At 38.7% G+C, this 21289-nt stretch overlaps 1 protein-coding gene across 1 annotated transcript; it reads left to right on the top strand.

The window, feature by feature from the left end:
* Window positions 1-72: 72 nt before the first annotated feature.
* LOC144667385 (DNA-(apurinic or apyrimidinic site) endonuclease 2-like) lies at window positions 73-18586 on the top strand. Its single transcript, XM_078528780.1, has 5 exons — window positions 73-248; window positions 1013-1096; window positions 10167-10479; window positions 15861-15930; window positions 17212-18586. Exons 1-5 carry the CDS (start codon window positions 128-130, stop codon window positions 18241-18243), a joined length of 1620 nt encoding a protein of 539 aa, XP_078384906.1. The 5' UTR covers window positions 73-127; the 3' UTR covers window positions 18244-18586.
* Window positions 18587-21289: the final 2703 nt, after the last annotated feature.

The raw sequence follows: 21289 nt of genomic DNA, 5'->3' as shown, positions 1-21289 counted from the left end.
AATTTCGTTCAAGAAGACACAAAGAACTTCATGCTAATGATGTTACTGCTGACAATATAAACGCGGGCTAAATCGATTCGAATGTCTTCCAGCGGGCGGGAGAATTTGTACTCGAAGTTTTGAAGAAATGAAGATTTTAACCTGGAATATAAACGGGATTCGTGCTGCTGGACGTGGCAGGTCGTTGAAAGATATTTTGGATTCCCTCGAAGCAGATGTTATTTGCTTGCAAGAGACGAAAGTCACGCGTAAGTACAGATGTGCTCTGGTTTGCGGCAAAAACACTGAACAGTATCAGAGATTTCTCAGCAAGCTTCTTGTGAGATTGAAAAGTGCTGTTTAGTTGTTAAAATCGATCATACTAAACGAAGCGTACTGATAGAGACTGGCCTTCTGTCAGTTTGTGCTTGTCTTTGGGGGTGCGGGAGGAGGGAGAGTGGTATGGGAGACGGGGGGGGGGGGGTGCAGTTAAAATCAAAATGCCCCCAGACCATTGATTTCAAAAGGGATTTCTATTTTGTTTTTCATTTTACAGTGAAAGATTCATTTTAGAAAAGGAACATCTCACATTTTTAAAGTGAATATGCACTAACCATAATAAATTATTGCCCCGCAAAAATAGGCACCTTAGAAGTCCCCGTGTAGGTAGGTAAAATGTGTGCATTCAGCAAACAGTACCAGAAAAAATCTCAAAGGATTGCCCAAATGCCCGCAAAGGATTGCTAAAACGCTAGCAAAGGATCAACTACTATGTTTAATTTTGTTTTCCTTCAAAAGAGTGGGGATGCTTAAAATTTAACGCATATTAAATTTGACTGAGACAAATTTTAGCGACTACTAAATTTAGTGATTTTCGCCCAACTCCCAAAAATTAGTAGCCCCCAACAATAGTAACCTTTAATAAGGTGCATAATAATTATGACATGAATGTGCAGACCACCCGAGGAAAGCCTGACAGCCTTCTTTGTGGCTTTCAAATAAACTTACTATAGACCTGCTGTTTTGATTTCAGGTGACATGTTAGATGAAGTAACAGCTATAGTAGATGGGTACAATGCATACTTTAGCTTCTCAAAAGTAAAGACGGGTTACTCAGGTGAGAGAACATTTTGTTTTCTTGGTACAAATTTTTATTGTAGTTCACTTTGTATTTAGCAGTGAGGGATCCTCCTGGCAGGATACCGAAAATTCTGCTTATAAGCCCCCTTGTTATAGGCCCATCCATCCTCGGAGACCCAGGGGCAGTTAGTGGGGCGAAACAAAGGAATAAACCGGGCAGAAATCGTAGCGACGAAAATTTTCAAGAACGGCACGAAGCGCCCCTGGGCAACGAGTCTCTCCAGACCATTTCCAAACGGCTCTCCGAATGCGGGCTCCCGATTGGGCAGAAAAAAAACCTTTGTATTATTCTGCCCAATCGGCGAGCAGTAACTTGGGAATCACTTTGGTGTGTTCTTACACGCCGTCTACTGTGTCCGCCATACTGGTGTCGTTCGTTCACCAAAGCTCTGCATGCGAGGGAAATTTCCATTTATCTTACATCAGATAGCCCCAAAAAATCAGGGAATCTTTTCCGATGTCAGAGAGAAAAATATGTTTCAAGATCGACGAGAAAATTTTCGTTTGGACTGATCAGAGGTACCGTAAATACTGGCTTGTTTATCGATCGCCCGCTCGTTTGAGCTTGTAGGTTTCAAATATTTATTTTCTTATCCGAGCTTCTTACCCTGTTCTTATTTTGATAGTATCGCTATTTAAGGCTTTTACATTTGGATTCTAGCCTTTCCTTACAATTTTCTCGGCAAACTGGAACTTTCCCGTATTGCGTGGACCAGACAAGTATGCCAAACAGCCGCCAGTGCATCACACCGTGAGAGGTATTTTAATGTTCTTGTACGGGCGAAGCCATAACATTTTTCTGAAAATGGTTGACATGGTTCCAACGAGCACTCACATCAAAGAAGGAATTCTCAAAAGTTTAAATATTTTTCCATGTATTTCTTTTTTTCCACGATCTTAAACCTGAGCAGAAATTGATTAATGAAAATGTTGTTGGGAAGGATCTATTTGCTGCATTAGCTATCGAATAATAATAAAATAATTATTTTTGCTGAAAGAGTGACTTTTCAGATTTGCCTAGCGATTATAGACTTGGAGTTATGTATGTCGAGGGTTTCTCCTTTGAGTTTGATTGTTAAATATCAGGTTAATTACTTTAGGTCTCTTGGCTTGGACGCTGCATTCATTGAAGAAAGTGACAAGGGAAGGCTAAGTTTTGGAAATTGTTTTGCAACGCGACATTACAGGCAGAATGTAGTTGCTGTTGTCTGTGACAAAGTTCACCCTGTACTGTGTAGTCCAATTTAGTTCAACTTAATAGATGACTTGTGTACCAACCAAGTATACAGATAAAACTTTGCTGTTATGTAGCTCATACACTTCATTGTGCAAGGTGGCAAGAAGATAAACCCAGCCTACTGTCAAGCCAAAGTGGTGTTAAGTGAATTTACAAGCAACATAATGTACATATGCCTGCTGTGTAGTCTTGAAATACAAAGAAATATACAAGCCACTGGTAATTTGCATCAGTATGTAATAGAAAATATGATTACACTGACTGTTGTCCTTATTTCAATACCAGTAACATCTAATTCCATTTATTTATCCAGCAGGGAAAACGGGAAGGTGCTAGTTGTTACATTTTCTTGGGGTGATTCCAGGGTGGGTAATTGGGATTGAGTTATGTGGATGATTGTATGGAGTCAAAACTTAAGAGGCTCCGACTGAGAATATGAAGAATCGTTGGACAGGCTGGGAAAATCGAAAATCCTGAAACTTTGCCTGAATAACACCTTTGGGGAACTATGTTCGAAAATATTATTCTCATCTTCTGGGAATTTGTGGTTTTCGAGAAATTAAGAAAAAACGAAAATAACGGTTTTTAGCTCATTAAATATGCAAAAAATATGCGTAAAAATGGCAAAGTTCTCGATATTCCTATAAGAGCAATTTTCAATGCCTTGAATCGAAATGAACTTAGAATAAAAGCTTGACTTTTTTCTTTCAGGCAACAGAAACTTTCAATTTTTTTCGTCCATTTTAAGGTTTCCTTCGCCTTTTAAAATATTGCTATATCAAGCACTTCGGGAAAGGGCAAAAATTGAGAAACTTTGGAGGCCAAAAAAGCACCTTGATATGTCCGATATCGAGTCAAAATAAACACTGTGCAAAAGCTCGATGTTTCTTCTATTACAATATCAAATAAAAAATCTGGGTACTCAAGATTCACACAAATAAGAAACGAAAGTTTACTACCTACTCGTGTCTAATTTGCATAAAGCTAATTTTTGAATTCGTCCTCCACTAAGTGATCTGGTCCGCTAAATTTACATTGGGGGGCTATGATTTGCACAAAGAAAGCAATTTTAAACTTTATTTGATTTTGTTGACGTCTTATGCCGATACACTGGTTATATAGACGCGAAGAAAGAAGAAAAAACAGTAAAATCATCGACTGAGCTCCCCATTGCGTGACCTGCGTCACGTTATGAATTTTCTTGTCAATAATTGAATTAAAAAGATCGGAGGAAAGATTTGTTTGTTAGGGCTCTTACATTTCAAATTTAAGATTAAAGATTAAGATAATAATATCATTCACTTACCTGAAATTGGGAATGATTTGTATCTTTTATTTACTCGCATAACTTACGACAAAATATAAATCGTGTAGTTCTAATTTAATTTGGAAGTTTACTATTTTGTGAACATAAACGTACATAATTATTAAAACTATGATGAACATATATCGCTGTTAGCTTCTGTTCAGTTGTCATAAATGGAAATAAAATAGCAAAAGTTTCTCATCTTGTTTTAAAACAACAATATAAAAGGTTTCGATCGTGCAAAATCCATTCATTCATTCAGATGTACATCACAAAATTAAATTAAAGAGACCGAACATGTACACAGCGACAGGACCCGGCGCCAGGACATTTAACACAAAGCACGAAATTATTCGGCTGAAATTTAAAATAGAATGACCCTTTACAGTTGTGCTTCTCTTGTTGGTGGGGCTTGGAGTCCAAGCCCAGAAATCCAGAATTTGTCCAATTTGTAAATTACCATGCAAAAGCAAACTTCAAATTTTGTTACATCTTGTATGACAGATACTGAAAGCATCGATAGCGAAGGACAATTGTTAATTGCCCGTGCAGGTAAGGTAAAATATATTTTTTTCTTTGAACCACACTTGTGTGTAGGTAACTGAATTAATACAAGCTTAACTATCCAATACCCTGGGATTTTTGTAGCGCAAGAATACCAAGAACATACCGTAAAATTCCAGTTATAAGCCCTGGGCTTCTACAACTTCGTAAGGGGTTCGGGTGGGCTTATAAGCAGAGGGGCTTATATCTGGGAGGGCTTATAAGCGGAATAAAAAAAAACGTTTCGAAACGAGCCACAGGAGTGTTGATCGAAATACCTTTTTAAGTTAAAAACGCATAATAAAGCAACATTTAGCCCTGTTTAGTACTGTCTTCCGGTAAAGGGGGGTCTTATATCCAGGGGGGGGCTTATAATTGGAGGTATTTTTTTGTTTCCAGATAGATGGGCCTATAACCGGGGGGGGGGGGCTTATAAGCGGGAGGGCTTATAACCGGAATTTTACGGTATGACATTTTGCCATAAATACAAGAACACGCTCGGTATTCGCTGGCGGACTGGAGAAGCACGATGTTCTATACCAATGGAAATTGCGGGCCATAATCCTTCTTTTACACGGGAGGATCGCGGAACAGCAAGCAATCCTGCTCTGTTTTAGAAGAGACGGGTATGCTTGTTCCAGCTAGATCACATAAGCATTAACTTTCTGTTACTTAATTTTGTTTTAAGCCCACAGTAACAACTTCCAAGAAAAAAATTGGTGAATAATAGCCTACATGATTACTATAGTATTTCCTAGAATTTTAAGTTAAAACACTTTTCCTTAATATTGTAAAAATCGCTTTTGGTTTTAAGTTATAAAATGACAGTTGACCACACCCTACTAGCCTTCAGAACAAGCGGTGTTGGTGTTGCAAGGCATAGAAAACGTATGTGAACGCGCGAGCATGCGAGTGCAAACACAAGAGCGCGCACGCGATTGTTAAGTGGTATAGTTGTTTATCCGCTTGATCCTTCGCGCTGCGCTAAACCACTCGTTCTGTAGACTAACACCTCGCCGTAACAGGATTGCAAAGCAGGGGTGCTTGGTGTCTTTTCCACGATACCCCCAGGGTGAAATTCAAAAAGAAAACTTGTGGCCCGCAATTTCCCTTAGTATAGGCCTTCTTCTTAGTAGGTCTTCTTCTGAAGGCTAGACGAAACACATGCGTCCTCTACCCCTTTAGCAACACTGTTTGTTCGGAAGGCTAACACATTGAACATACGTTTTATTTTTGATGTAAGTTACGCGATTAAATAAAATATATAAATCATTCCCAATTTCAGGTTGGTGAATGAAATTATGATTAGTCAATAGTTTTTAGCATTTTACCCGTTTCTTAGTTTATATATGGTAGGTTTATATTAATTTAAGTGTCCCCAATTAGCAGAGGGTGTTTCCCCTTGCACTTTTTCGACATGTTAATAAAGTCTTTGATTGATTGATTGATAGTAGGAATGGATATAGTCAAATGGCATTTTATAAACAAAAACAAAAGCGATGTTTACAATATCGAGGAAAAGTGTTAAAAGTTAATACCGAGGTGTTCCTGTATTTCGGGCAAACTGTCATGTTTTCTTGGCATTCTAGCGCTTTAAAAATCCGAAGGCATGGGTATACTCAATTCAGTTATAAGGCCTAGTTCACATTAGCGACATAACGGCATAACGGCAAGGTCACGCAAATGTAAAAAAACACCTCAAGTTGATGTTTTATGTCACCAGTGTGAACAACCGCCTAACATAACGACATAGTTGGAACATAATGACATAAGCATAACGACATAAGGAAAGACCGTTATGTCCATGTCGTTATGTCGCTAGCGTGAACCTTATAAAACAATGTGGTTCAAAGAAAAAACAAATATTAAATTTACCTTACCTTCACCGGAAAGTTGATACTTCCGTGATCTAGCTGGAACAAGCATACCCGTCTCTTGTAAAACAGAGCAGGGTTGCTTGCTATTCCGCGATCCTCCCGAGTGAAAGAAGGCTTATGGCCCGCAATTTCCATTGGTTTAGAACATCTTGCTTCTCCAGTCCGCAAGCGAAAGAACGTGTTCTTGTATTTATGACAAACTGTCATATGTTCTTGGCATTCTTGCGCTACAAAAATCCCAGGATATTGAATAGTTAAGCTTGCATTAATTCAGTTACCTATACATAGATGTGGTTCAAAGAAAAAATATATATTTTACCTTACCTGCACAGGCAACTAACAATTGTCCTTCGCTATCAATGCTTTCAGTATCTGTCAGACAAGATGCAACAAAATTTGAAGTGTGCGTTTGCATGGTAATTTACAAACTGGACAAATTCTGGATTTCTGGGCTTGGACTCCAAGCCCCACCAACAAGAGAGGCACAACTGTAAAGGGTCATTCTATTTTTAAATTTCAGCCGAATAATTTCGTGCTTTGTGTTAAATGTCCTGGCGCCGAGTTCTGTCGCTGTGTACGTGTTCGGTCTCTTTAAAAGGGAATTAATTAATTTGATTTTGTGATGTGCCTCTGAATGAATGAATAGTTTTTGCACGATAGAAACCTTTAGTTGTTTTAAAACAAGATGAGAAACTTTTGGTATTTTATTTCCATTATAAATGACAACTGAACGGAAACTAACAGCGATATCTGTTCATAATATTTATGTACGTTTATGTTCATAACTAAAGTCAACTTCCAAATTAATAATACTACGCAAGTTATAGCTTGGACGTAAGTTACCCGCCAGAGTAAATAAAAGATACAAATTATTCCCAATTTCAGGTAAGTGAATGATATTATTATTTCTCTCTTTAATCTTAAATTTGAAATGCAAGAGTCCTAACAAACAAATCAAATTCAATTGTTGACAAGAAAATTCATAACGTGACGCAAGTCACGCAATGAGCTCAGTCGATGATTTTACTGTTTTTTCTTCTTTCTTCGCGTCTATATAACCTGTTGATAGGCATAAGTCGTCAATAAAATCAAATAAAGTTTAAACTTGCGTTCTTTGTGCAAATCATAGCTCCCCAATGTAAATTTAGCGGACCAGATCACTTAGCGGAGGACGAATTCAAAAATTAGCTTTATGCAAATTAGACACGAGTAGGTCGTAAACTTTCGTTTCTTATTTGTGTGAATCTTGAGTGCCCAGATTTTTTATTTGATATTGTAATAGAAGAAACATCGAGCTTTTGCACAGTGTTTATTTTGACTCGATATCGGACATATCAAGGTGCTTTTTTGGCCTCCAAAGTTTCTCAATTTTTGCCCTTTCCCGAAGTGCTTGATAAAGCAATATTTTAAAAGGCGAAGGAAACCTCAAAATGGCCGGAAAAAATTGAAAGTTTCTGTTGCCTGAAAGAAGAAAGGTCAAGCTATTATTCTAAGTTTATTTCGATTCAAGGCATTGAAAATTGCTCTTATAGGAATATCGAGAACTTTGCCATTTTTACGCATATTTTTTGCATATTTAATGAGCTAAAAACCGTTATTTTCGTTTTTTCTTAATTTCTCAAAAACCACAAATTCCCAGAAGATGAGAATAATATTTTCGAACATAGTTCCCCAAAGGTGTTATTCAGGCAAAGTTTCAAGATTTTCGATTTTCCCAGCCTGTCCAACGATTCTTCATATTCTCAGTCGGAGCCTCTTAAAACCCCAAAAAATCCTTAGGACTTCAAACAAAGCCCAAAGAAATCCTCAAACCAAAATTAAATGAACCCCAGAAATTTCACATGCCAAATTGAATTTCCAGGAACAGGGAATGCACTTTGCAGACTATCTATATACCCAGTTTAATACCACATGCAATGTGAAGCAACACCTTTGTTAACTCAGCCAAAAAAAGAATCAGATGTCTACAAATCTAAATATATGTAACTGATTTTAAAATGTGCAGAAAACTGTACAAATCAGTTTTCATGGGAACTTGTCGGACAAAGCACACTACCCAGATGGTGCTGAGAAGAAGCCTGTGAAAGGAATGGTGTCAATGTACCACAACAGCACTTCACCCTCTATTCAATAGCATGTGTTGCAATCACTCAAGGATCCTGATTGGTAAAGCGAGAATTGTAATTGCAACAAATCCTCCTAGGTGTGATCAAAAGGGATTGCCTCATGGCATCAACTATGAGTCTCCCTGTGATTAAATCATATGTGCAAGAAGATGTTCAGCCATCTGAGGCACTTTTATTATTTCATGATAAGGGATACAACTTCAGCAAAGTGAACCTGAAATTTTAAGTCCGCCTCTTGAAGACAAAAACAAATACTTGCTTTCTTTGAAGATACTAGGAAGTCTTTCAGAACAAGAAAGAATATGCTGTGACGTCTGTGCAAAAGAATGTGACTGTGGACAAAAGTGCCCACTGAACTTGGGGAGTACGATTTCAATGTTGTCCCTCAGAAATGTAAAACAGGGTGAAAAAAAAGCACTAAGTTTTACTAAAGGAGTTTAAAGAAAGTATGTACAAGGAAGTGCAAACGTCGACCGAGTTACATGACTGTTTCAATAAATAGAAGAGACAGTCATAAAAGAAGGAGTTTTTGTTTTTTTGTTGAACAAACTCCTGTCTTAAGTGTTCAACATGCTATCAAAATATAAGACTGGGTAAGATTTCCGTACAGTATGTATGGAGTTGTGCTGAAATCTTGCCTATGTAAAGTGCATACAGATCGATCTACACGAAGAGAAAAATCTGGATCAACCCATTAAACACCTTAGCTGTTTCATAATGTAAATCTGTTTGGCATACTTGTCTGGTCCACGCAATACGGGAAAGTTCCAGTTAGCCGAGAAAATTGTAAGGAAAGGCTAGAATCCAAATGTAAAAGCCTTAAATAGCGATACTATCAAAATAAGAAGCTCGGATAAGAAAATAAATATTTGAAACCTACAAGCTCAAACGAGCGGGCGATCGATAAACAAGCCAGTATTTACGATACCTCTGATCAGTCCAAACGAAAATTTTCTCGTCGATCTTGAAATATATGTTTCTCTCTGACATCGGAAAAGATTCCCTGATTTTTTTGGGCTATCTGATGTAAGATAAATGGAAATTTCCCTCGCATGCAGTGCTATGGTGAACGAACGACACAAGTATGGCGGACACAGTAGACGGCGTGTAAGAACACACCAAAGTGATTCCCAAGTTACTGCTCGCCGATTGGGCAGAATAATACAAAGGTTTTTTTCTGCCCAATGGGGAGCCCGCATTCGGAGAGCCGTTTGGAAATGGTCTGGAGAGACTCGTTGCCCAGGGGCACTTCGTGCCGTTCTTGAAAACTTTCGTCGCTACGATTTCTGCCCGGTTTATTCCTTTGTTTCGCCCCACTAACTGCCCCTGGGTCTCCGAGGATGAGGCCCATCTACCTGTGGATGAAAAAAATACATCTGATTAAAAGCCCCTCTCTCCCAATATTGTTCCAAATATTGAAATGGATTTTTACAGTTTAATTCAAAACCAGTTAATGAAAATGTATTTTGATGAATGTTGTTGTAGCTCATTTCGACCCTTTTTTTAATTCCACTTATAAGTCCCCTCGATAGAAGCCCTCCATTTTATAAACCCATCCAAAACCCTTATGGTCTCACCTCTCGTAAACAAACACTCCGGTAAGCAAGCAGATAGCCTCGGCTTAACATTTTTTAGTGGCCCCTTTCGAGGATTTGACTGTATCTAAGAATTTAAGAAGGCAAAGTCATGTGTCATAAACAGCAGGAATTTTAACTAGACAATACAGTAGAATACCAACTTCTTGGACCTCCAGGGGAAACAGAACTTGCTTTAAGAAATTGGGAGGTTTGAGATAAGGGGGGTAAAATTACAGAAAGGTACTATCCAAGGGAAACAAAATTGGTTCGAGAATTGGGAGTTTCAAGGAACCAAGAGTTTAAGAAATCGGGATTCTACTGTAATTGTCTGTAATTATTAATGAATGAATACTTAATTCATTATGTCATTGTTTCTGACAGGGGTTGCTACATTTTGCCGCAATGAAGTGACACCCATTGCTGCTGAAGAGGGTCTCTCTGCCGTGCTCACCCCTCAGCCATCTATTGGATCTTATGGCAGTAACACTGACTTCACTCCTGAAGAACTGGAAGCTTTGGATGCAGAGGGTCGTGCAATCCTAACAGAACACAGACTTGTTGATGACAAGTCAGTTGTTATCATTAATGTGTACTGCCCAAGAGCTGACAAAGAGAATAAGGACAGAGTAGATTTCAAATTGAAGTTTTATAAGTTACTGCAGGAGAGGGCTGAGGCCATTGTCAAGGAAGGAAGGTATGTTATGGTTTAATTTGCTTTTGGTTTGAACAAATTAATTTTCCTTTGTTGTAGACTGTGCAAAATCAGATAATATCCAAGGTTTTCGCTTCAAACCAACAAACACTTCTTAGGGGGTGGGGGTGTTCTGGCTATTTTAAGACAGATGCTAATTGAAACAAGCAATCTGGCTTAAAAACAAATTTCAAACACAAAGAATCCACGTTAATTTTTTATATGGGCTTGCATAACCTGCAACACAATTGGTCAAAACTGTGAGCCAGTGAGCCAGTCTTGCGAGGCTTGTAATAACATGTGAGCCACAAGTAAAATGGCCAAGTTCTCATATATCTAATGGCTCTTTATGAGTGCTTGTAGAATTTCAGTTACAATGAAATGCTTTTACAGGGCTGCAAATAATTTTTTCCCTTGAAAGGACATGCGTCCGACTAAGTCACCATTTTGATTGGACAAAACAAAAGTGAGGTCGGACATCATATTACAGAACATTGGTGTTTGCACTGGAAAGCAAAAAAAAAAAAGTTGTCCAGACATTCTGTCCGACCACAGTTGGAATTTCATCGGACATTGGCAAATTGTGGTCGGCCAGTGTCGGATGTCCAACTGTTATTTGCATGCAACCCTGCTTTTATGGTTTTATATATTGAGTTGAACTTTCGAAAATTTTAAACCAAAAAATGAAAAAAAAATGCAGCACTTACTAAGCTATTTTGACTGCAACTACATGTAACAAGTGGTTGTACATTGACATGCTGTTTGTTCATTTACAAGGTCCCAAGTAGTCTCTTTCCTATACTTAGTATGGCTTTTTAAAATCAATTTTCTCTTCCAAGTTCACATTTAAGATAAAGCATGCCTCTTAAATTAACTAAAAACGAAATTATATAATCATACAGCTTCCAGATTCTTATCCCGCTTGTTTTCTAGAGAATAGACTATTTTTCACATTTAAATTAAGTAACAACAATTCAACTATCTTGAATCTATTTATTTTGGCTCCTCAATTGGTTTAGACTTTGGGTTAGGTCTTATAGCTGTTGTAGCTGAGAAGAAGGGTTCAAAGATTAAATAACTGAAAGTGATAGCAATTGACATACGATATGAAAATGGAAATTTTGATGGATATATGACCCTGATACATTACCCTAAAGTATACAGTTAATACAGTATAAAAGATGATTAAAATACCATCGGTTTAATACTAGATAACAAAAAAATAAAACTTTGCCTTCGCTGTGATAATGAATATGGAACAAACTTGGCAGCAATGTTAGTCCCAGTTGGTTCTGTTAGTCGATCCCTGCACGAACTTAAGTTCCAGGGACGGTCTTGCAAAAAACTCAGCAATCTTCTCAGTAAGAAATTTATGGCTGATTTTAATGAGAAAAGCACCAAGGGTTTCTAACAGCGTTGTAACGCATAAAACAACTGTAGCGCGAGGTACAAAGGTTCGAAAATGTGATGAAGACGATAAGCGCCGTAATGCAAAGCAGGAAAATAACCAACATTGTGATCATGATCATAATCATCACCTTTGGCGAGGATAACAGCTTCTTGACCATATCCTTGGCAAAAAGGAAGAATCTTGTGACAATCTCTAGAAAGCCTTTAAAGGTAAAAACCTTTTTGGCGAGCCTTTTAATAAGGTCCATGAGGCGCATCCCGGATTCTGTCTCCAAAATTACACCCAATTCTCTCCTTATACCGTTGAAAATGTCTGTCGCCGATTCTTCGTGTTGTTCTGGTATGTTTTGACTGTTTTGAGTTCCTCCTGAGAGCCCAGCCCAGAGCTGTGTGACTTGTAGAACTATTTGCTGCTCCATGCGTTTTTAAGGGCAGTTCTTGATGGAAATAACTGTTTTGTTTTCCCGTTTTTTCCGGAAAATATACCGTGCAACACTCGCGTGACGAGAATATAATTCTCGTCTTCGTAATGACATCTGATCCACGTTATCCAAGATCGATCTGCTGTAAAGAGATACTATGATAATGACGTATTACCGTTTTCAGTCAGTTCCATTGAGAAACAAAGCGGACAGAACAACGCATTTTAATATTTTTGTGTCGTTCTCTCTCTCTTCTGTGGGCCTTATCGAATAGCAGTAAAAAACGAAAGTACAGTTGAACCCCGCTTATTCGAACTCGGTTATTTCGAATTCCTTGCTATTTCGAACTAATACCCATTTCCCTTGTATTTACCCTTCAGTCATTTACTATCGGCTATTTCAAACTCCCGTTAGGGAAGGTACGTTTTTTATTAGGGGGGGTGGTCCGGGGTATTTTAGAATTTTTTGGGGAAAAAATTTGTGGCCCTCCCACTTCCTAGAATGTTTTGTTGCATGACCCTCCACAAACACGCACACAAAAACATGTGACCCTCCCCCACCTACTCAGTGGTTCCTTGGGAACAAAAATAAACGGAAGTGTTGCTGACCTAAACGCTTTCTGGTCGCTCCATCTGCACACAAAGCAACTATTACAGGGTTTTTAATAAGAGTCAGAGTAGGCAGCAAACGTTTTGGAGCTCTGAAGGCTCAACCTGCTAGGGAGGTTCGGGGGCATGCTCCCCCGGGAAAATTTTAAAATTTGGGCCTCTAAAAGTGCATTTCCTGCATTCTGGAGGAAGAATTAGGTTATTTCAACAGAACCGTACATTATCATTTTATACAGCTAGAATACGTAAGTACTCTTAAACGTTTTTCATATATTTGATTCAAGCCGATAGTGGTAAATCACGAACAACCCTTTTACCAACGATGGCCAGTTTTCTGGCCAAGCAGAAAATATCCCATTCCATCACCAATGGCCGGAAAACCGGCCAAACAAAACAAACTATCTTTCTTTTGGAAAAACTGGGCACTACTTGGAAAAGCACATGCTTTGAAAACAAAATGGCGGTCTGTTTCACGAACTGAAGGGTAATGAAAGCGTTGTGAAACGAAGAAGACATTTTAGGGTCTTTTTTCAAACCATGCATTGTCCATGTTATGTTTGCTGCCACTATTTATGTTTTTTTCTTGTTAAATTTTTTCCATGCCGAAACAAAGTGTAACCCTCCCCCTCCTGTGAAAAAAACAGGTTTGGTCCTCCCCAATTTGTGAAAAATTTTACTGATGACCCTCCCCTCTGAGGCCCCGGCCCAGCCCCCCCCCCCCCCCCCCCCCAATAAAAAAAGTACCTTCCCTTATTTCGAACTGTGTTTTGTTTTCCCTGACGGTTCGAAATAGCTGGTTCAACTGTATTAACAATACAGGGTCAGACGGATTGCTCTAGGGTAGTGGAGAAATGTTCTTTAGCCACGGTGTTTTTGCAAGATCGTCACGCAAAAGTGTAGTGGCCCATATAGGACATGAGCAATTTTTTTTTTCGATTGAAATTTTAACTCAAATTTCAGTTACAAAAATCTGTATTGTGTAATTGTCTAGGCGTACAACTCGGATTTATACTAAAAAATCTTAGTTGTAAACATCGTTCAATGTACAACTCGGATTTTTACCGCAAAAATCCGAGTTGTTAAGTTTCCAGAAACACAACTCGGATTTTTAACACAAAAATCCGAGTTGTTAAATTTTCAAAAATACAACTCGGATTTTTAACACAAAAATCCGAGTTGATAAATTTTCAAAAACACAACTCGGATTTTTACCGCACAAATCCGAGTTGTTTTAAAATTTCCAAAAACACAACTCGGATTTTTACTTCAGACACGTGGTTTTCCGCCGGGAACAGCTTAAAGTGCATGGTAAATAAAGGTGACGGGCCTACACGACTCCTACGTTCGTGACATCAGGCAAGACCAAGGTTTCGTTCGTGACATCAGGCAAGAGCATGGTTTCATGGTTTCATGGTTTTTGCCTGAACTAAACTACATAGTGGCATATACAAAACGCAAAACAGTCAGTAGGACTTGCGCGTGATAGATTTCAAATTTATATTTGAATCATGTGGTGCCAACGTAACGCAACGAGCAAAGGAGGTAGTAAAATTCTAAATATCGAGCTTAAAAGACAGAGCGCTCGATCAAAATAATGCAAGAAGCATAGCCTTTACAACACAGAATGTCTCTCTGAAACCAACTTTCAGCTTTTTCATAGTAAAGCTGAAACAGTCTCTGGCGAAGCCGGACCAAGATAATCCGTGATAAGACAATTCATCTTGCAACAGTATTGATTAAAATGCCGGGCCCGGCATCAATAACATGCAAGTAGTTTACATTTTCACGGAACATTTCAGATCTTGTCCTTCCAGAGCGAAGAATTTAGCTAAAACAAACTAAACTAGCACAACATGTGGCAGAGTACAGATTTAGAGGCGTCATTCAACTCAATAAACGGAAACCACGCAGCGCGGACTTATGACCTCTAGACACTTCCTTGGCCACAATCTTACGGCTCTACAATACATAATGCCTCCAAATAATAACAGTACCCTCAGAAAGAAGTCAGAAGCAAATAAGGTCGAAAAACCGAACTCAACATAAAACGGCAAAGGTAGGAGTCGTTTAGGCCCGTCACCTTTATTTACCATGCATAAAGCTGTTCCCGGCGGAAAACCACGTGTCTGAAGTAAAAATCCGAGTTGTGTTTTTGGAAATTTAACAACTCGGATTTGTGCGGTAAAAATCCGAGTTGTGTTTTTGAAAATTTAACAACTCGGATTTTTGTGTTAAAAATCTGAGTTGTGTTTTTGAAAATTTAACAACTCGGATTTTTGCGGAGTTGTACGCCTAGACAATTACACAATACGGATTTTTGTAACTGAAATTTGAGTTAAAATTTCAATCGAAAAAAAAAATTGCTCATGACCTATATGGGCCACCATACAATAGGGCTTGACCTAGCCATTTATAATTTAAGGAACAAATTAAAAGGTGTTTTCTTTTTTAAATAATTGCTTAGTAAACGTCATGCATGTTAAAGGTCGAGAAGGTGGACGTTTTTCTGATTGGCGGAAAGCTATGCTAAAGTGAAAGTAATGTTTTGATTGGTAAGTGTCTTGATTAGTGTTACTTCCTGAGATAATGGTTTCCTTTGCTCTTGTTTCAGGGAAATCACGGCACTTGAATTGTAGACTGCAAAATAGTCGTATTTTTTGCAAACACGCTCAGTCTTCAAACGAGAAGTCTGGAGCCAATGTCAAAATTGAGAGTTAGACTGGGACGATCGGTGCTTCGCGCCTAAACGACGTTTTGTAGTCTACTAGGTCACTTGTCTGAAATGAATTTTTTTTAGAAATGAAAACTGTTCCGCGTCACATAAAGTCTCCTAACCACCTGAAAAAAAATGTTCTGCTGTCTTAAAATAAGATTAAGAAAGAAGTCGTACTCTCCAACTCATTCTTACTGTTTTTTCTTTTCTTTTTTTTTGGTTATTTTGTAGACACGTTATAGTTCTTGGTGACATCAACACAGCACATAAAATGATCGACCATTGTGAACCTGACAAAGAGGTAAATTACACTTCTACAGTTGTAAAGCAAACCGTCCTTTCAAAGTGTAGCGTTTACCCTGATTTCTGAAGCATGAAGCAGCTAGGGGTATTGTTATTCTTCCTCAGAGGCGGCGGGGCGTTTTAAAACGTGTGTGTGTGGGGGGGGGGGGAAGGAGCTAAGGCTGTCCAAAAAATACTCGGCAGGGTATCATATTTGGTGCAAGATTTTTCCGTTTTAGCAACTTTTTGTTTCCTGAACAGTTTCTAGACTGAAGATTTCTGAAGATTTCCGATTGTTGTTCGAAGGCCATACAAACGTTTCCGATCATTTTTCGAACTTTTCCGAAGATAAACGAAGTTTCCCGAAGACTTCGAAGATGTTTGAACTCACTCACGAGACGGAATATCTTGACAAACCAATATTACGTTACGCTTGCCATCCCCAAACGAAAATTTGGGGGGGCTAAGCCCCCCCAAATTTTCGTTTGGGGGGCTTCAGTTCCCCCCCCCCCACCTGCCCCCCTGCTCCGCCGCCTATGTTCCTTGGTTGGGATGCTAGTCCATCGCAGGATATCCCCCAGCATTCTCTCAGGTTGTCCCAACAATTCGCCACTGCTTATTTTTGAGAGTTAAGTGACCTGCCTAAGAATAGAACACAGTCACCATGGGAACAAAGATCATTAGTCACAACCTAAAAGCACCCAAGGTTCTATTAAGCAAAATAATGAAAAAAAGTAGTAATACAATACAATTAAAAATCGTTGAAAATGTTACTCACTCTAATGGTTGCATTCTATGTCAAAAATGACCGGTTTTTCTACGAAAACACATAATTATTATTTATTTAAAATTTGTTAAATTAATATTTGTAATTTTTAACTAAGGTAATAGTTTTATAATGTAATAATTGTACAGTACTTTTACACAAATAATTTAGTGCAATTTATTAATATTATTATTATAATGCCATGACATTACTACTGAAGGCACTTAGTAAATTACCTTTATTTATATATAGGGTAGTAGTTAAAGCAAGAACCTTGTGGGAGCGTGTATTCCTGATCGAATTGAATGAATTTTAACGGGTTGGTTTCTGGGGAGGGAGAAAAATCAGACAACCCAGAGAAATACTCTCAGAGCAAGGCGAGAAGCAACAACAAACTCAACCCACATTTGATTTCTTGTCTGAGATCTGTACCCGGGCCACACTGGTGAGAGGCGAGCCCCTCACCACTGCACCATCCTTGTTTCCCTTTTTAACATGCCAGTACAAAATTTAATGGACCTTTTTGTCCTTTAGGAGTTGTTTGACGCAAACCCTGGACGACAGTGGTTAAATCAGTTTTTGGTACCTGGTGAAGTTTCTTCTACAAAACCAGCCGAAGAAACAAATGATCTTCTTGAGACGCAGGGAGGGCTGTTTATAGATACCTTCCGCTATTTTCATCCCACCCAGCGCAGTGCGTACACGAATTGGTGTACAGTAACCAGCGCGCGACAAACAAACTATGGAACCCGAATTGATTACATCTTTGCTGATGTGGAGCTTGTTCGTAAAGAGTTGATAAATTGCGAAATAAAAGCTGATATCGAAGGCTCTGATCATTGCCCAGTGGTGGCAACTTTGAGGAATACTTTTCAAGCTGCACTAAAACCGCCGGCACTTTGTACTAAATATATGCCAGAGTTTGCTGGGAGACAACAAAAACTGAAGTCTTACTTTGCAAAACATGCGCAGCAAGTTCAACGAAAACCACAAAGCCAACCCGAGACGTCACAAGAAGTGAAAACGTCTTTAAAACGCAGCGCATCTTATGATGACGATAAAGCTAAATCCGTAAAACGCCAGAAATCCGCTGGGGTGAAAAGTAAAGCCGACAGCCAAGCCAAGACGAACCTGCTAAGCTTTTTTTCAAGATCTTCAAATCTTGCTGCGTCCGACAAAACCGTCTCAGAAGTGCGTAGGACAACAGATGATTTAGATAAGGCCGTTTCTGAAACATTAGGTGCTAATACAAGCAAAGATTCCCTGGGTTTAAATTCGGACGATTCAGCTTCTGAAAACACTACAAGCCTTACTGGCGATAAAGCAGTCTCTGATAGTAACAAAGAATGCCCAGAAAAGCGCAAAGTTGAAGTCGCTTTGTGGAAGAGCATTCTCACTGGCCCCCGCCCACCCCCTCTGTGCAGCGGTCACAAGGAACCATGCGTCCTTAGAACTGTTAAGGCCAAAGGACCTAACCAAGGCAGACAATTTCATTGTTGTGCTAGACCGCAGGGACATAGTTCAAATCCGCAGGCTCGTTGTAATTTCTTCAAGTGGGTGAAATAGGTCTGATTTGACAAACAGTAGGCATATTGTCAGTTAGTTGTAGAACAATTTTCAATGCACGAGAAGAGAGGCCAAGTGACATCTGACAAGGGAGAATGGAGGGAGGACTGGAAAATGGTTGGCTTCAGGTATGGTCAGCGTACAAAGTACGACGAAGGGAAATTGACCCTTAAGAAGTTTAAAAACAAAAATGAAATATTTTTAGTAGTTGATATTCATTGCATTATATAAAAAGAAACTCAGTGTACTCAGAAAGGGCCGCCATCCTGTGAAATAACGGTAACAGTGACGTATTAGCAAGTAGCAAGTAGCAAGTAGAATATATTTTTATAGTAAGTGGGTTGACCCAGGAGTATTAATGAACCGTATCAACAGTCTGATCGTTCTGAATAGAAATATTGTTGGTGACTGACGTTTCGACAACATGAGTGGAAGTCACGTTCAGAGTCACGACTCTCTCTTCTATAGAGGTTGTCAAGGGGAGAGAGGAGGTCGAAACACCGCGCGTTTTACTGATATTCTTCTCTCCTCAATCGTTCTACGCTTCCAGTTTTCTTAAAAACGTTCTTTTAAAGCTTGTCAGAAAATGCTAACTCAGAGTTTCAAAGGTAAGTGCAGAATGCAATATGGCAAATCAATTGACAGAATAATAATAATTTCGTTTGAGAATAAGTCAAATGAGTTTACTTTTCAGTTTGAAACGCTGTTTTTATGTTAACTTGCGTCATTTTATTTCCTCCAAACCTGATGTACGCAGGATGACGGTTGTTGGTGAAAGAACACACTGTCCACAAATGGGTCGTCTGAGAAACAGTTGCTGATTGTTTTTGGAGCCTCTCTCCTTCGCAGAGGCCTCTTTAGTTTCGTACGGGCTGGGAAATGGGGAGAGGTGAAAAGTAAGCGTGTGGAGCCTGGGGAGAATGGCAACAAAAGCCCCCCTATTTTTTCATTTTTCGTGTTTTTTGCCTTCCCCACTGAAGGAGCCTCTACGGATGAGAGAGTTTTGGAAGGGTAGTTGTTTTTTTGTGTGTGTGTGTGTGGGGGGGGGGGGGGGAGCGAAAGGGGGTTATGTTTCATTCGTGATCAGACTAAATACGTTTCAGCCTAGATAGTAAAAAGACCTCTGTCAAAGTGGACCATACACTAGTTTACAAATAATCTTTGGAGCGTGTGTATTTCCATTTTAGACGCAAAACTAACTTAAGACAAAACACATTTCAACAGAAAAATATTTATATTTCTAACTCCTCATGTTTAAGAAACCTTGTTGATTACAAAAGAACTGCAAAGCACACTACGCAGTAGTTCTTGGACCGAGTAGCCCAGACCTCAGTTACATCAGCAATGGCAGTAACTTGGTCACTTGGGTCTATTCTGATGTCCATATTGTTAACTGTATATGCATTTACATTGTATATGTACAACTACAAGTTTATAAACGTCGTTTAAAGGTGACTATGGCAACATTTTTGAGTAACATCTTTGGTGTTTTTATAAGTCCTTGAAGGGTCACTTTACATGAACATAGTTGCACATGTATATCCAGAGTACCATCTGTAGTGTCTCTAGAATTGTTTTAAAGCAAACCATGGGCTTCTGATTTACATACATGTATCTTTTGGAATGAGTAGTCCAGACCTCAGTCAAATCAGCAACTGGCAGTAACTTGGTCACTTGGGTCTGTTCTTATGTCCATATTGTTAACTGTATATGCATGTACATTGTATATGTACTACTAGAAGTTTATAAACGTTGGTGACTATGGCAAAATTTATGTGTAACATCTTTGGTGTTTTTATAAGCCCTTTAAGGACCTTGAAGGGTCACATAATCATAGATGCACATATATATCCTGAGTACCATCTGTAGTGTCTCTAGAATTGTTTTGAAGCAGACCATGGGCTTTTGATTGCACATGCATGTATCTTTTTCAGTGACATATTTAGACCAGCTGGAACTCAGTTTAGTGCAATTGTAGACTCCCATGAGCAAAACTTTTTTCAGGCGTCTTCAGTGGGATATTTGCAGCACCATCTAGTACTGTTGGAAACGAGTTGATCTTGTGTATACCATAAAGTATCCTAAGATCGATTATATGGAATATCTTCATATGAAACATGTAGTACATGTAAGAAGAATGTCCATTACCGTTCTTCAGTATCTTTAAACAAGTAGAAAGTATTAAGGTTCGCATCTGCTGTACTTTAAGATGTCTTGAAAGTACACTACGTCCTTTGAAATTAAATGTTTCTGGAAACCATCACCATTCTGTCTACTTTCAAACAGCAGTCTGCAATGACATGCAGAAACAAAAATAATAACTTAACCACATTCTATCAAGTCAACATTAAAAAACAAATTTCACTTTCTAACACTTAAGATGAAAGTAAATACAACTTACATTTAACTGTGACAGCCTTCGGGGAGGGACAACAGGTAGTGACCTGTGTCACTACCTGACCACTGTACCTCACTCTTTTAAGAGTGAGGTAAAACATTTTACTCGACAACAACAACAACAACAACAGCAGCAACAGCTATATTTCTCCTTCGGTCTTATGGGTCCTGATAATCCTTATTATCCGTATGGTCCTTATGGGTCCTTATGAGGGTGGTAAAAAGACAAAAAAATAACTTAAGGCAGAAAAATCTAAACAAAAACAAATTGAGCTATGCCTAACAACCTCATCATCCCTGTATCCTGAGAAAATAACAAACTGCAATGGAAAATCATTTGTTTTAAAGCTAACTGCTTATAGGCTAAGACAAACAAAAATGGGTTTATGGTCACTATAATATGACTCTAATGTACCAGAACTTTGAACTTGTTGTGGAATATTTGTATATATGTGGTCTATCTGAGTTTTGTAATCTGTTGTGTACTGTTTTACCAGCTGAGTGTAACCTTTCTGCTCGATCATATATCTCACAAGTGCTTTTTGTTCAGAAGAGGGTTCCATTAAATTGACATTAAAGTCACCCAGAATTATGACTGGAGTCTGTGGCTCAGTAAGAATAGTCTGATGTAAGTGTTCTAACGCTTCGA

Source organism: Oculina patagonica, chromosome 10 (genome assembly GCF_052425735.1).
Source record: "Oculina patagonica isolate OP01 chromosome 10, crgOcupat, whole genome shotgun sequence".
NCBI classification, from domain to species: domain Eukaryota; kingdom Metazoa; phylum Cnidaria; class Anthozoa; order Scleractinia; family Oculinidae; genus Oculina; species Oculina patagonica.
Note: the sequence above shows the minus strand (reverse complement) of the source record. Positions and strands in the feature narration are given on the sequence as shown.

What these genes read in the sequence shown, in the direction of transcription:
- LOC144667385 (XM_078528780.1), top strand. Translation starts at nt 128, where the DNA reads ATGAAGATTTTAACCTGGAATATAAACGGGATTCGTGCTGCTGGACGT. An exon ending in GCCATTGTCAAGGAAGGAAG is followed by an intron (nt 10,480 to 15,860) that starts GTATGTTATGGT and finishes GTTATTTTGTAG; the next exon opens with ACACGTTATAGTTCTTGGTG. An exon ending in ATTGTGAACCTGACAAAGAG is followed by an intron (nt 15,931 to 17,211) that starts GTAAATTACACT and finishes TTTGTCCTTTAG; the next exon opens with GAGTTGTTTGACGCAAACCC.